Here is a 19575-nt window from a genome sequence, read left to right as displayed (position 1 = left end):
TTTGCAACCAAAGCTTGACAGCTATTGGTGTGTGTTTTTTTTCTCATTGTTTTAAGGCTGATCAAGTGTTTGTCGGGTGAAACCTTTTGCTAGTGTTATGGAAGAATGAGTTGATTTGAGACACGAATTAAGTGTTTTGGTCGTTTTAGTGCATTTTGAATGTGAAATGATCTGCTGTGTCAAGCTGAACGTTGGTTAGGAGAACTGTAGGTATTGAGAAATGTGTCCTAGCGATTGTAAAAGGGTGCCAGTGTATAGGGCAAAGGACCCAGCAAACACATTTACGTTGTGGCAATGGCAATGTCGCTGTCTACGTGCTCGCAACATTGTAACAATGTACAATTGTAAGATGCGACAGGGTTGTAGCAACGTTGTTGTGCGACATTGAGCAACTGAGAGACTACATTCTGACAATTTTTTGTTTTTATGCTAGATAGGTCTATAGATATCCCCCATTTAGCATTTTATGTTTTGAGGTTAATTTTTAATTAGTCAGATAGTTTTATTAAATATTGTTTATCCTTATTATTATTTAATGGGGCTATCAGTAAATTAGCCTAATTATAATCCACACCTGCAAGTGTACACTTTGAAGAATAAAAATTACAGAAGGTTACGTTAATTCAACTTTATTAAAACTGCATATATGCTAATCAAATTGCACTTCCAAAAGTCATACATTTGTGAAAAAAGAAAAAAACTAAATAAATGAATATATAAATTTCTTTTAAGTATAATAAATAAAACATAAAAAGCAAAGATCAGAACATTTAATGAACAAAACCGGTTCTGTACAAGGCAGACAGCAGTCGAAAGCCAGACAATAAAGTTCGGCAAACGGAATCAGTCCAGGAAACATCCACACATCCAGAGGAGCACAGAAACGAATGAGACTAAATAGCAGAGAAATGAAATGAAAAACTAAACGGTGCAAGTGAGGCTACATTAGTCACATTAGAAAATGAAGTTGTAGGTTGTGTTTGAATAATTACGTATCTTATTTAGCTGAGGTAAATAAAACGCAATACTTGCGTAGGCCTATCCTTGCTCGATGAAGAATGAGACGACACAATGAGCCCAACGGGCGGTTGAAATATAAAAGGCTGATTTTCGCGCTTCAGGGCAGTGACGACTACATTATGTCGTCCAGTGGTTGTCAAGACACCGTTGGCACAACCTTAAGCAATGGCCCTGAACGGTGGTTTAATGTCAACATTGTGACAACGTTGTAACAACCTTCACCACACGACGTATTTATAGCAACCTATTGGCCATGTTGATAAAACGTTGTTAGAAGGTTGGGTGCGTTGTGCCAACGTACTGTGTTTGCTGGGGATGTAATGATGTGAATGCATTGATGTGTTCATGTGGAGGACGTCATGCACTGGTGTTTTCATTTATTGTGTTGAACGTAGAAAAAGAGTCATTTTGGCTGCTTGGGAATTTTGAGTTCAGAAACGTATAATATGTTTTAATAGTACTGTGAACTCTCACAAGGTCAAGCTAATTTTTTTTATGCTTCGCACTGACCGCAGTAAAAACTGGTGCACGTTATATGTTCTTGAACACATCATTCCACGAGCAGTTTCCTTTCTATCATTCATCAGGACAATGTGGTTGGCAAAATGTTAAAGGCATGCTGTACTAAAGTACACAAGCCCACCGTTACATAAGTTTAGCCTCGGAAGACAATTAGCTTTCCCATCATGCCTTGCTGCTGATCTCTTCTTTAAACAGCTTTTATTGTGGATCTTGAGGTGACCTACAAACTGCATCTAGTTTTTGTATAATTGAAGGTGGTGGTAGTAAAACTCTCAGAATGCCAAAGCAGTAAAAACTTGCGAAGTTTGTTCAACGGAGAGAGGGAGATGGAGTACTCTAGGAAGAGGGAGAAAACTGAAGTATCTCCACATCAGGAACGCTTCATTTGCATGCAGTGATGTGCCTGGCACTACTGATGAATATCTAGTGAGCTCCCACAGGCGGTCGCAGATTAATGCAGAATGAATTCAAGTCCATGCGCAGGCTGATTTCCCCGAAGAATGGGCCTTTATCTGGGCCTGGTTGAATCATGCTGCTTTCCTTTTGCAGAATGGAGGGAGAAGTAATTGACAGTCCTTTAGAAAGTGCCAACACTGGTGCTTTTTTGGAAGGGATTGATTTTGAAATTACACTGCCCTGGGGTCTTTAAAGGCTCGGCAGGAAAATGCAGGCCTTTAGTAATTGTTCTAATGAGATCAGCATACCTATGGTTCCTGTTAGGGAAGCCCGTTTGTAGGAATGACATGGGAAAAGAAGAGAACGCCCTAACAACTCCCTCCCTCCCTCCCTCCCTCCCTCCCTCCCTCGCTCGCTCGCTCGCTCACTCACTCACTCTCCATCACACCCTACACCAACCAAAACTGAGAGAGTGAAAAACAAAGCCACACTTTCAAGAATCCTGTTGCAATTTTGCATCCAGTTTGCATTGTAGTTTATCTCTTTTTTGTGTTGCTGTAGAGTTAAAACCTGTGTCAGTAGCACACTATTGCGCTAGAGGACGAGAACGATGAAAAAAGTGAGGAGGGATTTCAAGCAAATGAGTTGATTTTACAAGCTAGTTCATAAGGCTGGTCTTGAGGGTTACAAAAGGATTTAGCTAAATCTGAAATATTTTTGTCATCTAATAATATTATTAACTTTTTCCCCATTAGCGTTTTATTTAAAAAAATTGCCATCCAGCGCTAGCATTTAAAAAAAAAATCATTTTCACAAAAGTTTCATGGACCCCAGAATATTTTGTTGTATGAATATCTTAACATGCAATATATCAAAAGAAAAGAACAGAGCCTCTTAAAAAATAAACAACTTTTTTAGCTATGCATATCTTATTTATCAACACTTGAATAGGTATTTAGAGCAAAAAGCTGAGAAAATCATGTCAAAAATGTCAGCCAGCAGCAACATGTGTATAAACCACACTGTATTAAAGAGACAGCTCACACAATGGGTCCAGGTAAATACCTCACTTACAAATGTGTCCGCTGCAGATCGGTATACGCAACCATTGAAGATATTAGAAGACATGTTTGTCTTAAGTGTTTATAGTAAAAATATAGCATATCAACAGTGATCAGCAATAATGATAAGCATAATAAATATAATAAGGTCATATAGATCATAACACAGTCTTTTCATCCTGAACTGCGAGGCAAATGTATCACAATAATTAGGAAGCACAGTTTCCACAAATCCCTTCACTCGATTGGGATGTTCTCTTTTCTTCTGGAGGGCAGTGACTGTAACATCGAGCGTATTTTGCAGTATTAAACACGTATTTATACCGCCGAAAATTCTTCAAAAAGAACACAAAGAATGGCCTTCCCAGCTGCCGTAGTTGCAGCTCTTGCATCATCAGAACAGGGTGTTCAATGCACCACCGTTTCCGTTTAACAAACGTTTTGCAACTTTTTGTCGGGGCTGAACGCAGCCTTGGAGTATATAGGCTGTCTTACTGACACACAGGGCCCTATCTTGCACTCAGCGCAATTGACTTTGTCCACCGACGCATGTGTCATTCCTATTTTGCACCCGACGCACAGCGGACTTTTCCCTCCACAGACGCACGTCGGTAAATTAGGGAATGAACTTGCGCTCCCGGGGGCGGTTCAGCGAAAGAGGAGGCGTGTTCCGGCGCAAACGTTCCCTGGTGCTATTTTGCAGTTTCAGAAAATAATTCCGCCACAGACCAGGAGAAACCTCGTCTAAAGCCAGCGGCGCGTTATTCAGATGCTATTTTAAGGGCGCATGCTTGGCCATAATGTAGCGTGTGCACAACGCTCATACACTTCTCTCATCTACACAGAGTTTTCATTTTTGCAAATCTGTCATGATTCTGCCTTCTAGTCTTTGATTTCCCTGGTCTTGAGGCAGGATCATGACAGACCCATGTTTTATGTTCACACACATGGCCTTTTGCTGGGCCATGTGCTTGTGTTGTCTCGTTCCTCGCCCCGCCCCCTTGTTATCCTTGTTTAGTCATCATTGCTTTACCCTTGTCACCTGTTTCCCTCATTAGTTTCTCCCTATTTAATCCCCTTGTGTTTGCTGTCCTGTGCCGGTTCATTGTGATTCATTGTGAGAAACAATCTGTGAGTAACCTGTTGAAAGTCTTGTCTAGAAGGAAGAGTTTGATCCTGTCTTAGCTGTTAGTTTTTTTGTCTGAGTCTTAGTCTAGTTTTGTCAGTCCTAAATAGTCTTTCCAGTCTTGTTTTGCCCCCTCGTGGGTTTTGTTTTCCTGTTTATTCTGTCTAGTTGTATCAATAAACCGTGTATATTGCATTCTGTCTGCATTTGGGTTCATCTCCCCCACATCATCATAACAAAATCATACATTATTACAAGGAAAAATACTAACACACGAGGGAAATCATTGTGGTGTCCATGAAGATGTGGAAAAATAGGCATAAATCTAGCTTACACATTTACCCAAATTAACAGAAGCTAATCTGGGTGTGTTTCTCCATCCCCAATGTCACTTCTCTGTGTTTTACGGCCCTGACGGGAACGTCGGTCTCCTCGGCTGTGAACCGCTCCTGGCTAATCCGCCGTTATAATAGCAATCCGCCATGGAACAAGCGCGCCTGCTCTTAAAGGGAATGTGAGATGTCGCTCTGATTGGTTTATTTCACGTTACGCCCAAACCACACCTATGAATAATGAAGCTACTTCAGACCAACACATTTTAGATTTGCGTCGGGCGCAAGAGTCATTTATCCCGCCGGTATAATAGCAACAGCGCCCGAGATTGTTTTTGCATGGGCTTTAGGTGAGCTGTCATCTAAAATAGTAGATACAACAGTAATAGACTAACATGAAGTAATTGCACAGTATTCTGTATTACATCCCAGTCACCGTCCGAGGACTGATAGTCACTCTCATTCCTCAAGGACTGCATGAATACTCGCCTCTCGCACAAAACACTCTGGGTGCTTCTCATTTCTATTTCTATTTCTCACCAGAGTGTGTCAGGGGAGACATGCAGAGTGGTAAAAGAAAATGTAATTAAATGAAATGCATTGAAACAGTCCTAATGCAGAGATTTCATCAGAGAGAAAAGCATGATCTCTCACCTCTTCTGTGATTGTTTCGGAGCATCCCAAGCCGTTTCTCATCATCTCATCATACAGACTGAACCGCGACTCAAAACACCCAACCGCTGCATGTGGATATGATATGGTTTGATTAGATTTATTACACAAAAAAATATTGAAATACACTCATTTGTCAAGCATAAAACTTGTTTCCATTGCAGTCCTTGTAAAGCACAAACTTCTCTCATAGTGACAGGTTACTTTGGCATTGCATACTGTTATAAATACAAAGCTACAATAGATTTCAACATTTGCAAAGTTTGCAATTATTAAACATCCAGGGGAAGGTACCATTGTGTCAGAAGGGAAGGCCACTGTCTTTGACTTTAAAAATCCCTGCAATGTTCATCAATCGACTGGTCTGTACCATCCTTCGTTCCTGCAATAAACTCCCTGCGATTGGGTTCATCCTCAAAAACACTTTAAAGGGGTCAAGACATTTTGATCGTTTGACATATAAGAGGTCATTGTAAACAAATACTGTTTCAGACCTAATAAATCTCTCCTCACTGCAAAAATAGAAAACCATCACAGCTGAAAGGTTTGTTTGAGCGGCGTCACATTTCCTTCAGCCTGAGGCTTATTCATTTCATTTCTGTGTTAAAGGGCCTTTACATTTGCCACAAATATAACTTTGTTGTTGTTATTAAAAAAACAAAACAATCAAGCCCAGCCCAGGTGAGAAAAAGTAAAGCAAAAGTAACAAAACACATTACTTTCTTAAGTTACTAAGTAATGCAATTAGTTACTTTTTTTGGGAGTAACACACTATTGTAATACATTACTTTTACAAATAACTTTCCCAGAAACTGATTATTACACCATATTGAAGTTGAAGTATAGCTCTTAAAAGTAACAGAGACATTGTTTAGAAATATATTCTGTGTGTGTGTTATTGAGTGAACCTCTGCTGCCATCTAAAGCAGTGATGACGAAAGCCCTGAGGGGTTATTAGTGATGATATCTGCAGGTGAACGTCAGTCTCACGAGGGAGGAGTGTGTGTTATTGAGTGAACCTCTGCTGCCATCTAAAGCAGTGATGACGAAAGCCCTGAGGGGTTATTAGTGATGATATCTGCAGGTGAACGTCAGTCTCACGAGGGAGGAGTGTGTGTTATTGAGTGAACCTCTGCTGCCATCTAAAGCAGTGATGACGAAAGCCCTGAGGGGTTATTAGTGATGATATCTGCAGGTGAACGTCAGTCTCACGAGGGAGGAGAAACACGACAGCTGATGCCCAGACCTCCTGCTGAACGCAAGCTGCCACTACACACACACATATCCTTACTGAACTAATCATCAAAAGTGCTCTGCTTTGTCAATAGCACAGATACTGACTGTCTTCTTGCAATTCAGACCTCAGCTGTAAGATGAAAGAGCATTAAATATTTTGACCCAAAATACACAGATGTATGGATGTATGGATGGATGGATGGTGCTTTTCATAAAGAGGTTACTATGGGAATCTCTACTCTAATTTTACATGTTTGTGAACTAACAGGACTGAACCTACAGAATGCCCTCAAACAGAACAAATGAACTTCTGTATAATGGAATAGTGCAATCTGAAGTGAGCGCAAGACCAAAAACATGTTCATAGCTGTTCAGAAAATAAGAAATAACTCTCTTATCCACTCAGTTTCTTAAATAGCCTTTTATAAACACTTGTTATGCATAAGCTCATATATGTGATATATCATATGGCCATCCTGAATAACAACTGATCTCCACTGATCGTATCATCCTACATTTCTCCTGAGGGTTCATATTCTGTGGCAGATAAGAATTTTTTCCTAATTTATTCTCCAAAAAAAAAAAAAAAAAAAAAAAAAAACACCTTACTGTTTATTCATTGGCTTAAACCGGTTGCACATTGTACACTTTTTTTTGCCAAATTTTAGGAATCATTAAAGATTGATTTTGTGCTACAGTGTGACTGACTCAACAATGCACTGGTTAACTAATATTTGATCCGGAGTGCAAAATATAGAGCACATATAAACAGATCGGATTTTTTCAGATTTTATTATATTATTTCACTTGGCATGTTGTTTTAAACATATAGTAAAATAAAAAATAAAAATAAATAAATAAATAAATAAAATAGGGACATTTCTGGGGACATTTAATAAAAAAATTAAATGTTTTGCCTTATGAAATCAACATGTACTGGAAACCAAAATATTTTCTTCCTCAGTTTTTTCTTTTTTTCTTCTTGTTTTCCAGTACAAATATCTAAACATTCTTAAATTGAGACACATTTAAATTTACAAGATACATTGTATAAGATATTAGGTAACTCTTGTTTGCTGAAAATCAGATCAAACGTTTAACTTTTGTCCTCCTAGTGGTGAAAAAACAAAACTGCATGTATTTTGTGGAAGAACATTGTTGTGGTTGTGCTTCGGCTCTGAGCGGATAAATATGATTCTTCTTCTGCTCATAAAACATTCACTGCTAGAGATATAACCAGTTCAGATGAAAGATCTCAAGCTGAGCTGAAGAGTTACTGTAGTTTTACTCATTAATAAACTCCAGCACAACAACCATAATGAAACGATCTTCACAACAGATAATGCTTTACAGTGAACTCTGTTAGAGAGATACGTATGAGTTTATCTGTTTAATAAAGCCAAGCTGATGTTGATTCTTGTTTTATTACGAGTTCTGTCTCGTTACCGCCAAAACCCTTACCATAGTGAATTAGGGTTAGACAAAAAACACGTTTTAGCTTAAGGATTGATGGTATAATTACTCATTATTAAAATTTTGTTAATTTAAAAAAATATATAAAAAAATTGCATAGTACACCTTTTAAGTGTGCTTAAAACAAAAACAAATATTTGCCTTTGTGGTCAGAAAAATAATCTTGTTTTTCCATTTTAATTGTTTATTTTTTTTCTTTTGCAGTGAATATTACACATGCAAACTCAATCTTTCAGAAAGTAGATAGCTCAATATATGTATATGTATATCTATTCATAAATATTCACTCTCATTATTCGTAAATATGCCTCTCCATTGTTATAAATGAAGTTTGACATGCATTAATGGCATGTGTGAACATGAACATCATATGGTTTTGGGAAGACATGGAAAAATCAATACAACATCAGAGTGATATTTTTGTGTGGCAGAATAAAAGTGACATTTCCTTATGAGAATTAAAGTGCGTTTTGTTGACAAAGGCTCTATGGTCCAGTTGTTTGCGAGAAGACATCATTATCTCAAGCTTTCTCCGCTGCGAACACACACATTTCCCTGACGTTTAACTTCCTTTTCTGCTCACTCCTCCACCCGTTAACAGCCTGGGAGAATGAGAGAACACAAGGGCTAGTTATTCTCCTCCCTGGAACCAACATTGCCATAGAGACTCGCACTGTTTGTGTTGCTCAACCTTGTTTTCAGCTTTGTGTCTCTCCAAAGCCTTCAAAGGGGCTCTTTTGAGTGCTTAGCAAGGGGCCACCTTTTATACATCATGTCGCAGTGATATATGTGTGTTTCCCGTCCATCCTTTTCATGGGCTCGGTTACACAATGAAAGGAAGATACGTCCAAATTGTAATTGTCCCTAATTACATCTGATTGTGGGACAGAACTTTATGGCTGATGATGTCCATTTCTCTCAGTGGACAGGTTAGGGGCCCGGGGACTTTTAGAAAAGATCACAAATTATTATCCAAGTCACATAACCCTAACCATCTGTGCAAGTGCTGTGTAAAGGAAAAAGCCTATTGATCAGTCATACAGATCTGGGATTTTATAATTGGCATGCTTCACATGATTCCTAGATGGCAAATGACATCTATCCCATTTGTGGCCCACATCTCCCACATTCTTCTGGCCCAAATACCACAGGGAATGACGGTGATGACTCAATCTGAGTGTGGGTGTCAATAGCATGCATATCCGGGCCTCATCTGGGCCAGCTATGGCACATGCGGCTCAGTTCTGGCATCGGCAAATGTCACATGGGCCATATCTCTATCTGTCACAACAGACAGCAATCCAAGTGGATTCCACACGTACCAGATGTGGGCCGGATCTGGGCCGACACTATGTTGCTGTCTGGGCTGTATCATGAAGCAGAAACCCAGATAGCCTACATATCCGGGCCTCATCTGGGCCAGCAATGGCACATATGGCTCAGTTCTGACATCGGCAAATGTCAAATGGACCGTATCTGGTCCACGGCCCATATGCCAGAACTGAGCCATATGTGTCATAGTTGGCCCAGATGAGGCCCGGATATGCATGCTATTGACACCCACACTCAGATTGAGTCATCACCGTCATTCCCTGTGGTATTTGGGCCAGAAGAATGTGGGAGATGTGGGCCACAAATGGGATAGATGTCATGTACATGCGATCTGGGATTCTGCTTTATAGTACCAAAATGAACTCTTGATTATAGTCGTTGTGTGTATGTGCAACCAAAGAAGAAAAAGGTATTGCATTTTACAGCTACAATGAGCTGTGTGTCCAGATGATCAAGCTATGTGGATTTACACACAATTGATTGTCATTCACAAAGTTTTACACGTCCGATGCCCCGGTGTGTTTATTTATTACATATGTTGGTTCATTTGACTTTGCTTTCAGCAACTAATGCCAGCTCACAGCTCCATGAAACACATTTTACACTGTTTAAATCCATTCCGCAGATTATCCCCTGGTGCAAAACATCTATGTGAGCCTAATCATAACGGCTATGTGGACTATAAAGATAAAAAAAAAAAAAATTGGATTATCATTTTCCAAAGGACTAAATTATCCAAAACCACAGGCAATAAGGCTAAAAGTCATTCCCTTCACCTTATAGTGTAGTTTCAAACTGAATATTTTAATAAGTTTTTCTTTTTTTTTTCATCTCTCTTGCATCAGAGAGGAATAGCAGTTCCTATTTGGAAACAGGGGCTTCTTGCATCAGGTCATGGACACTACATGATGGACAATACTACAGCGCCTCCTGGAGGAGGAAGAGATGTGACACTTCCCGGAGCTTTATCCAGGATCATTTGATTCTGCTCATGCATTCTATGAACTGCTCCATCTAAATGCATTTCTCTAGCAAAAGTGTATCTGTGAATTATAACTGCACCACAGACATTCATTACTGTACATAAAACAAGAAAGCAAGTCAGTTTGATTTTATTCAGTCTTGTGCTATTCACAGACTGTTTCAGAGCAGCTTTACAGGACAATGTTACAGTGACAATGACTTTACTTCCATAAGACCCTAATTTAGCATTTCAAGGGCAACGGTGGCAAGGAACAAAATATGTTAATGTTACTGGGGATGAAAACATTTATTATTAGCTAACTAAATAATAGCAGCACCACATGCATCATTTTCACATTAATCTGTTTTATACTGTGTATGTGAATGAATGGGGTTCTGCTGAAAAAATAATTTTAGTACATAAACTGTTCATTTCAATCATGTAATTAAATTATCAAGTAATTAACTCAAGTTGTTCCATTCAATTCAGCAGCTTTTTAAAACTGTGAAGGCAAACAAATGAAACATTATAGTTTATATATAATTTCCAGTTAGATGGGGAGGAACAATGTGCATTTACTTTTAAATTGTAATATATGTTGATACGTATAGCATGTGCCAAACAATAATGCATCAGTCAATGTGTTAAGGTTTGCAAAATAAAAACTTTTATGGACTTAAATTTATGGGCAAAAAACCCCACAAAAAAACACAATGTAAAAAAAACCTGTGATATTTACGGTAAAAAAACGGCAGCTGTGGTTGTCAATTTAGAGAAACAACAAGAACAGAAAAAAGAGAAGAGACGAGCAGAAACACAAGAACTACAACTGACTTCAGACACAGTCTTAGAAGAGAAAAGAAGACATTAAATCTCTGAAGATCTCATCAGAGGATTAAACAACTCCACAAACATCATTACCAGCTTCACTTATTACTAACCCGATTGACTTTATTTCTGTCATACATCTACAGTTCTGTTTGAGAATTAACAGAGGTTTAGACGTTGATGATTTGAAGTCACCATGATGGTGATCAGTGTTTGCTTTAGTTGGGCTCTTGACACTTGACTTTCTAACATTAGTTTATCTCTGGCTGCTGTAACTCTGTGTTTATTAGACATGTTGGTTATGGCAAGAACATCAGAGAGAAAATGAATCAGGTGATGTTGGTTATGTTTTGATGAGGACATAATCATCATGTAGTGGCCTGATTCACTGAGCTCATATAGAGTCTTATCTTTGATTATATGGGTCATTAATTTTACATTATTTATTGTTGTAACCCTATGATTCTACAGCATGTGATCCATCAGTGTTGTGATATTCTGAAGAATCTTAAAAACATTGTTCACAATAAAGGTTTGAACTACTGTATCTCTCAGACACACACACAGACATCAAGATTCAGCATATGAATCTCAACAACGGTGATGATAAAAGTGCAGTGCATGATGGGAGCCATCAATCAAAACTCATCAATATCTCCCAGCATGCACTGCAGCATGAATAAATTATGCTGAATTGCCTTAGAATTTTCTTTTATTATTATTATCTGCTTTTGTTTTTGCTGTTGTTTTTGTTGCAACTTTTTAGTTGCTTGTTTTGTGATGTTCAGAGTTTTATCTGATTATTTTGTTGATTGTCACCGTTGTTGAGATTCATACGCTGAATCTTGATGTCTGTGTCGGTCTAAATTGTTCAGTCGTTCAAAACCTTTTTTATTCACCATGTGTTTTTAAAGTTCTTCAGATGATCTGTTTGTCACTGCTGGCTCGCATGTGGTAGGATCATCACAGAGCTATTATACTCAAAAACGTGAAATATAAGTATTAAACATTCCTCATACAATGAAAGAAAAGACTCTTTATGAGATCAGTGAATCAGGCCACAACATGACGATTATGTCATCATCAATAAATAGCCAACAACACCTGATCACATTTTTCTCTCTGATTTTCATGCCATAATGAATGTGTTTTATAAAAACAAAGTTAAAGCAGCCAGAGAAAATATAGCGTTAGAAAGTCAAGGGTCAAGAGCCCAACTAAAGCAAACACCGATATCCATAATGGTGACTTCAAACTTTATTATTTGCAATAAAACATCAACGTCTAAACCTCTGGTAATTCTCAATAATAACTTTTATGAAAAATTGGTTTGTAATACAATATTTTTAAATTACAGGCAACCACAGCTGTCTTTTTTTTTTATACCATAAACTGAAGTTCAATGCCATAAAACCTAAAATATTACTTGCAACCAGCTGCCAGTTTTTTACCGTAAACTTTAGTTTAGTGCAGTAAAAACTAAAATATTTCTACCGTATTTTTGAAGGTAAAGTACTGGCAACCACAGCTGCCAGTTTTTTACCGTAAACTTTAGTTCAATGCCGTAAAACATAAATATTTCTACCGTATTTTTTTACGGTAAAGTACTGACAACCACAGCTACCAGTTTTTTACCGTAAATTTTAGTTCAATGATGTAAAACTTAAAATATTACTACCATATTTTTTGCGGTAAATCGCTTGCAACCAGCTGCTAGTTTTTTACCGTAAACTTTAGTTCAACGCTGTAAGACATAAATATTTCTACGGTAAGTTTTTTTTAAAAGTGTACTTCCAAAATCCGTACATTTAACAGTATATTACTGAAATGTCCTGTGAGAGCTATTACAGTTTTTCACTGTATATAGTAAGGGTACTTACTGTTAAGCAATTAACATGTCTTTTCTGTTGTTTTTAAAAAAAAAAAATTTACCGTTAAAATTATGAACATTTTTTACAGTGACTTGGGTGTAACAAAAAACATGTTTTTTTGTTTGTTTTTTTTTCTAGATTAAAGGTTGTTAATGTGTATATTTGAGATTCCACTATTGGTCACTTTTAGTATGACACCATTTTAATCACATTTGAGCCTCTTTTTACAGTTCACTTAAATAGTCTTAAATGCACTTAAATGTGCTGACACATGAAGTTCAAATATTCCATGAAGACTCTCATTTACTATGATCTCATAAAAATGTGTGTATGACAACTATGAACAAATGTAATAAATTCTAGATTAATGATTGCATGTCAGACTGCCGGACATTTCATGACCCTTTTTACATTTGAAGCATTCATAATGATTGCATTAACCCACTGGACAGAATGTTACACATTTATGGTCCATTCTATTTATGTCCTGTGCTTACATCATATGATAGAAGAAAATAAATCAATAAACACATTTTGATATATGTTACATATACGCATTTGTGAACTGGTCTGAGTAAGATACATATTACTTAAGTTTTGGCCTTGGTTCGAAGATATACGAGCAGATAAATTATGATTTGAAAAATCAAGGGGCCACATTTAGAAATGGATTTTTGGAAAGCTACTGGATGATTATGTCAGTAATGGTTATTTAATAATAACAACTACAATATCAATCCAGATGTTCCTGGAAAAAATTAAGAGACAAATAAGACCAAAAAATAGTAATTATAGGTCACTTATTACAAAAATGCAAATATCAGCTAATAGCGTCTCAAGAGAGCGTTTGCCAGCATCTTTGGTGGCCTCTCTCTATGCAGCGTCCTGCTTCATTCAAGTTAAAATGACAACTGACCCTTAATTGAGGGGTGTTTAGTGAGTGGGTCAGTCTTTTCCATGCTGCTCAGAACACTAGGGGAACTAAGAGCTCCCGCCATACAAGCAGTTCCTGTTGAGAGACCGAGCTCAAATATCCATGAGACTCATTAAGCTGCATGGAGAAAGCCTTTGTAGCGGTTGCAGCTCGAGGCTAGTAGTTTTTCTCCAGAATTACCAGACTAAGTCAAGGCAGTAATAGAGAATTTGTCACAGAGGCCTTGTCACAGAATACACCATTTCAATGTAGCAATTTAACTTCAATGTTTCAATGCAATTCTGAATTCACCAGGGACACAATATCTGTAGGATAATATATGAAAGTGTACGGAGCCCCTAAAGGGACGTGGTGGTGGAAAAACTTTTGCGTTCCTCCGAGAAACTTTGCGTTCCCTCGTAAAACTTTTGCGTTCCCTCGCAAAGATATTTGCGTTCCCACGCAGAACCTGTTGTGAGCTCGGACGGACACTTCCTGTTTAATGTCCCGCTGGCAGGAGAGAGCTCCGTACGTTAATGGAGTCATACTACACTGCTTTTGCAACGTTTTATATTATGAAAAATATTCAATAACTTCAATGTAACACACCAAATTTAGTTCACCCATCACTGCTCTAATGTTGGTTATACAACACTTAGTTTGGGAAGTAATTGCACATACACAAATTATATTGGTACCGTACGCAGCTGACATAATTAGTTACAACCATAGCTTTTGCATTATATTTGCTTACTGAATTTGATGGCATTACACTGTATAACAGTGTGAAGTTATTGAATATTTTTTCTAAAAAGGGTGATATTCATAATAAACAATCATAAAAATGATGCATTTTTATCATTGTAGTATAACCAGCAGGAGAGCAGTGATGTGTGAACTGAATTTGGTGACAGTACAGTGTCACAGTGAAGCTACTGAATATGTTTAATAAAATGTGCAGAAGGGTTTTGGGATTTGCACTTTGCAGACGTTTTTTTTTATTATATGATATGATTAATATCATATTTTTAAATATGATGGTTTCATTATAAATATGGTGATTATATGTAAGGTGGACACCCGATTTGATATATGATATTCACTATCTGAATCTAATGTCATGTCAACAAATGGAAAAGTCAGCCAGCTGTTTATTATCATGTTAATTATTGTCTTTCTCTCCAACAGCAGGGGCACCTTTTACCCCAAATATACCATTTACATTTACATATTCTTCCGATATTGCAAAAACTGCTTTAATTACCTTGAATAAAAATTAAATTAGCACAGGATCAACTTTGCGTTGCTGTTCACGATCGTGTCAAGGATCAGCCAAATTTCCACGTGCATCTTGAAAAGCAGTTGTTAAAGTCCCCCTGTGGTGGAAATCCAGCTTTTAATGTTGTTTATGTGTCTATGTGGTGTTTTTAATATGCTTTAAGACAAACCATGTGTAAATTCATAAGTCGACTCCATTGCTGTGTATTTTCTCCTTAAAACTGCAGTGAAACAAAGACAGTCTCAAAAACACGCTTTGAAATCGCTGGTGTTTCTGACGTCACAAACTACCTTGTAACCAATCAGATCAACGTGTGATCGTCAACCAGTGGATCTCTGAGCTGAGTGAGTGAGTGGAGGCGGGGCTCATTTGCATATTCATAGAACCGCGTATACTAAATGAGGCAAGGGTGTCGAGTTACGTTCAAGATATTTTAAGGCATGAAGAATTTTTTCAGGGATAAAATTATTGACTACAGGGGGACTTTAAGAAAAGCGCTGAGCTGAATTTGTGTGCCATCTAGTGGTTTAAAAGAGAATAAAGTCAAATGCGCCTTTTACCCCGGTGCGCCGTTGTACCCAACTGTTAATCTACTAAACCTAGCAGATGTCATGTTAAAAAGCGGGATAAGAATGAGAACAATGAGTCAAAATCCTTCTCATTTATACCCTGAGACTAAAATAAAGATAATAAAATATTAATAATAATTAATACGCAACCAATAAATAATATTATCTTGAGTTCAAAAATGGAATTTCATGGAACATTGACAAAATATAATATTACAAACACTCATATTACAACCAACTGATGAACAGTCTATATAGGCCTACATAGTTGACAAACACACAGTTCAGGTTCAGATTCAGGTTCCTTTATTCTATACCCGTAGGGAAATTAGATTTCAGTTTTCTCTGTTTCTCATACATATATCATAGACAATACAATAGACAACAAAACACTAACCACTGTAATATTATAATAAGTAGGTATAGATTGGTTTGGCTGTGAGTGTGTATTGAGGAGGTGTGATCTGTACTGTAGACTCATGGCTCTTTTCCAGTGAGAGGCGGTGGAGATCAGATCATCTGAGCTCGGATCACAGCAGTACTGAACAGCTCACTGCCACAGTCACAACACTGTGACATCCATCAGGGATTTCACTTTTATTCTTTTTTTTGTCTTTTTTTGTTTTCCATCAAACGGGTTCAGACTGAAGCATCCCTCAAAGCGGGTGGCTTTTGGGTGATCTGAGGAGGTTCACTGTCCCACCTAAACCGGTAAGTGAGCTTTAGCTCGTTCACTGTGATGGGAGTGAGTGGGGTTTGCTTTGCTCTGAGATTAAACTACATGTTGTTTACCTAAATTCGCTGAATTACTTTCGGTGAATGTGCGGTATACATGTCCTGCTATTCAACCCATTAATACGCCGTGTGCAATAGCCAAAACACATAGAACATAACGCACCCGTTACAATAACGCGACGCGACAAACCGGAACGCTTGCATTACAATCAAGACGTAACGCGACAACCCGGCATGCTCTACAAATACATTTCAGTGACATTTAACTAGTCAATTAGAATCCGTTTAGGAGCTGTTCACACAGAACGCGAAGTTGCAGTCATAAACAACGAGATGCAGTGCATTAGAATAGATACTGAACAGAACGCAGAGTCCAGGCGCGCGTTTAAACTTTAACTTCTTAAACTTGACACTGCGAGACAAAATAGAACACTACCATTAACGATGACTCGAGATTATAACCCAGGCCTTTTCCTGATAAATCATCGCTGATATAAAAACGCGTTCCTTGTTTTCTCTTCCACATGAACGCAAGAACGGGCCGTAACGCGTCAATGCTCGGCAACTTGTTTGAAATGGTTCCGCTCCCATTGCTGACATGTGCTTCAGCTAAAGGTGTAATCCATATGTTTCAGGCTGGAGAACGTCATGACAGCCGAAAAGACGATCCCCATAATAAATGGAAAAGCAGATGAAACGATGGACCCCGAAGCGCCGAACCCGAGCGCAGTGCGCAGCAATGATAAGAAGGTGGTGAATGAGAGAGGACAGTGGAATAATAAGATTGAGTTTGTGCTGTCAGTGGCTGGAGAGATTATCGGTCTTGGCAACGTTTGGAGGTTCCCATATCTGTGTTACAAGAACGGCGGAGGTAAGAGATTATTCATTCATTCTCATTCAGTGACACACTTCACCAACTCCTGTCAAAGGCTGATGGAGTTTTTCTTCTTCTTTGCCCTTCATGGCTAATATGAACATGCTTCTTTATGCAACAGATATTATTTCCCTTTTGTAAACTTTAAAACTCTTAAGGTATTTTTAAAGTCCATCCACAACTTTTTCATCTTTATTTCCATCCATGCTTTTAAAGTTTTGCTAGATAGCACATTGGTTTAACTTCTGTGGTGTTGAATGAATTATAAGTAAACATGAAAAGAAAATAGGTTATATGGTAATGCCATGGTACTTTTTAGATTTAGTTGCAATGTGTTTTAAAAGGGCAGCTATAAGACAGCTATTATGGCCATGTGATTTACTACTAAAGTCAGAATAGGCATACAGCTGATATAGCTGAGCCAACAGTGCAAAAGCAGTACAAAATAATTTATAGAGAGATATTAGCACACAATGCACTATTAAACCACACAGCATGTGAAACATCCAGCAACTAATGGAACCTCTCAAATATTCCTTCATTGAATATGACACCTGTCCTTGATTTGTTATTCTCAGAGTTTGATTTTTTTTTTTTTTAACAGGTTTCAACTGTTTCTATAGGTTAACTTTGCATGAATTTATTAAATAAATGTGATGGCTTATGTTTATGTCCATTGGATGAGAGATGTAACTGTAGGTGTCCATTTTTTAGGTGCTTTCTTTGTGCCTTATGTCATCTTCTTCGTCTGCTGTGGGATCCCAGTCTTCTTCCTGGAAACAGCACTAGGGCAATTCACAAGTGAAGGGGGCATCACATGTTGGCGAAAAGTCTGCCCACTCTTTGAAGGTAAGGCCTAGTTCACATTTGTCTCATTATTGCATTCCTACTCATTAGGTTGAACATACATCAACAGTGGATTATAAAAAAGAGGATGTAAAACTGCATGGTTTTCTGTCTTTAAGCAATGGTTATATGTCCTCTTATAGGCATTGGTTATGCAACCCAAGTCATCGAAGCCCACCTGAATGTTTATTATGTGGTTATATTGGCTTGGGCCATTTTCTACCTGTTCAACTGCTTTACATCAGAGCTGCCCTGGGCGTCGTGTGGTCACTACTGGAACACGGGTTGGTATTTTTGAGGATACAAGCAAGCATTTATAAGAATTAAGTAAAACTTTGTAATGCATGAATGAAAAACTGACAAAAATGTTTTAACAATTGCCTTCTAGAAAACTGTGTGGATTTTAACAATGAAAGCATTGCCAACTTCACCAACCCATATTCCACATCACCAGTCATTGAGTTTTGGGAGTGAGTATGATTCTGACTGATTAGCAGCGTTACATACATAATACTGTACATATTCCCAGAAACATCAGCAACTGTTTGGAGCAAATTCTTATAAAGATCAGGGGCATCTCTGGGATCAACAGCAATTGTAAAAAAATAAATAATAATAATAATATGCACAGTGACATGCTGGCTTTCCAGGCAACTTTTGGCACTGTTTATCTGCAGAGCAGTCGACTACTGGAAATCCATAGAAATCCATAATCTTTTTCACTGATAATTTGTCATTCTTTTTGCATTGCTGTTGTCAACAAGCATCAAAAGGGCACTTGCACAGCTAGGAATGGTATGGACACAAATTTCGCCATAGTTGGCTTTGTTTTTTTCAACACATTTTCATATTCAAGGCCAAACACAGAGGAAGCAGTCAGACAGTTCTAGCATGTTGCTGGCCTCAGCCTCACACATTGAGCATGCAGGACTCTAGTACTGAGAGGCACAGAAGCTGTCAGTTCTGAGGTTGAATGGTGAAGGTTTGTTCAAAGGGGGCATGGCCTAGGCAGTGGATGTCACCCAAGAACATGTCAAAGATGATAAATGGTAGTGCAAGGAAGAATTGTGTCTTTTCCTCACAAACTTGCAATTCATTGCATCACGACCAGTCAGTGTTAAACAAAACTTCAGACCACCTTAAAGTTTGGACAAATAGTTGGGCATGTGCAGTTGGATCTCCTGGAAGTCAGAGGCTCTTGGAATTTTGATGGATATCATTGTACCTGTACCAAATGTTTTGGGGTCATTGCACATTGTGAGCATCAGAAAGTGTCCAGTTTAGTCCGATGCGGGTGTTACATATGTTGGATTTTATATATGATATATTCATTTTTCAGTAATAGTCTTTTACAGCGACAGCAAGTCGACACATAAACCCACCTCCCCTCATTTATTTGTTTCATAAAGCTGACTCTAAGTACTAAATTGAGTTCTTTTTCACTGCTTATAGCACATAAACAGTCAAATACACACACAATGATGTCAAAATGCCGGTCATGGCGAGTATTGACGTACACACAGTCA

The 19575-nt window shown here is 38.0% G+C and overlaps 1 protein-coding gene across 1 annotated transcript in view; it reads left to right on the top strand.

The window, feature by feature from the left end:
• Positions 1-16099: 16099 nt before the first annotated feature.
• slc6a11b (solute carrier family 6 member 11b) overlaps positions 16100-19575 on the top strand; it is a 30299-nt gene continuing 26823 nt past the window's right edge. Inside the window, exons 1-5 of the mRNA XM_084101254.1 lie at positions 16100-16305; positions 16965-17200; positions 17918-18052; positions 18193-18333; positions 18438-18519. Of these exons, the coding sequence (XP_083957380.1) occupies positions 16978-17200; positions 17918-18052; positions 18193-18333; positions 18438-18519 (581 nt within the window). The 5' untranslated portion in view covers positions 16100-16305; positions 16965-16977. The remainder of the gene's footprint in view (positions 16306-16964; positions 17201-17917; positions 18053-18192; positions 18334-18437; positions 18520-19575) is intronic.

This window comes from Abramis brama, assembly GCF_963993115.1.
Source record: "Abramis brama genome assembly, chromosome: 23".
Lineage (NCBI taxonomy): Eukaryota > Metazoa > Chordata > Actinopteri > Cypriniformes > Leuciscidae > Abramis > Abramis brama.
The sequence above is the reverse complement of the archived record's forward strand: the minus strand, read 5'-3'. Positions and strand labels throughout refer to the sequence as shown.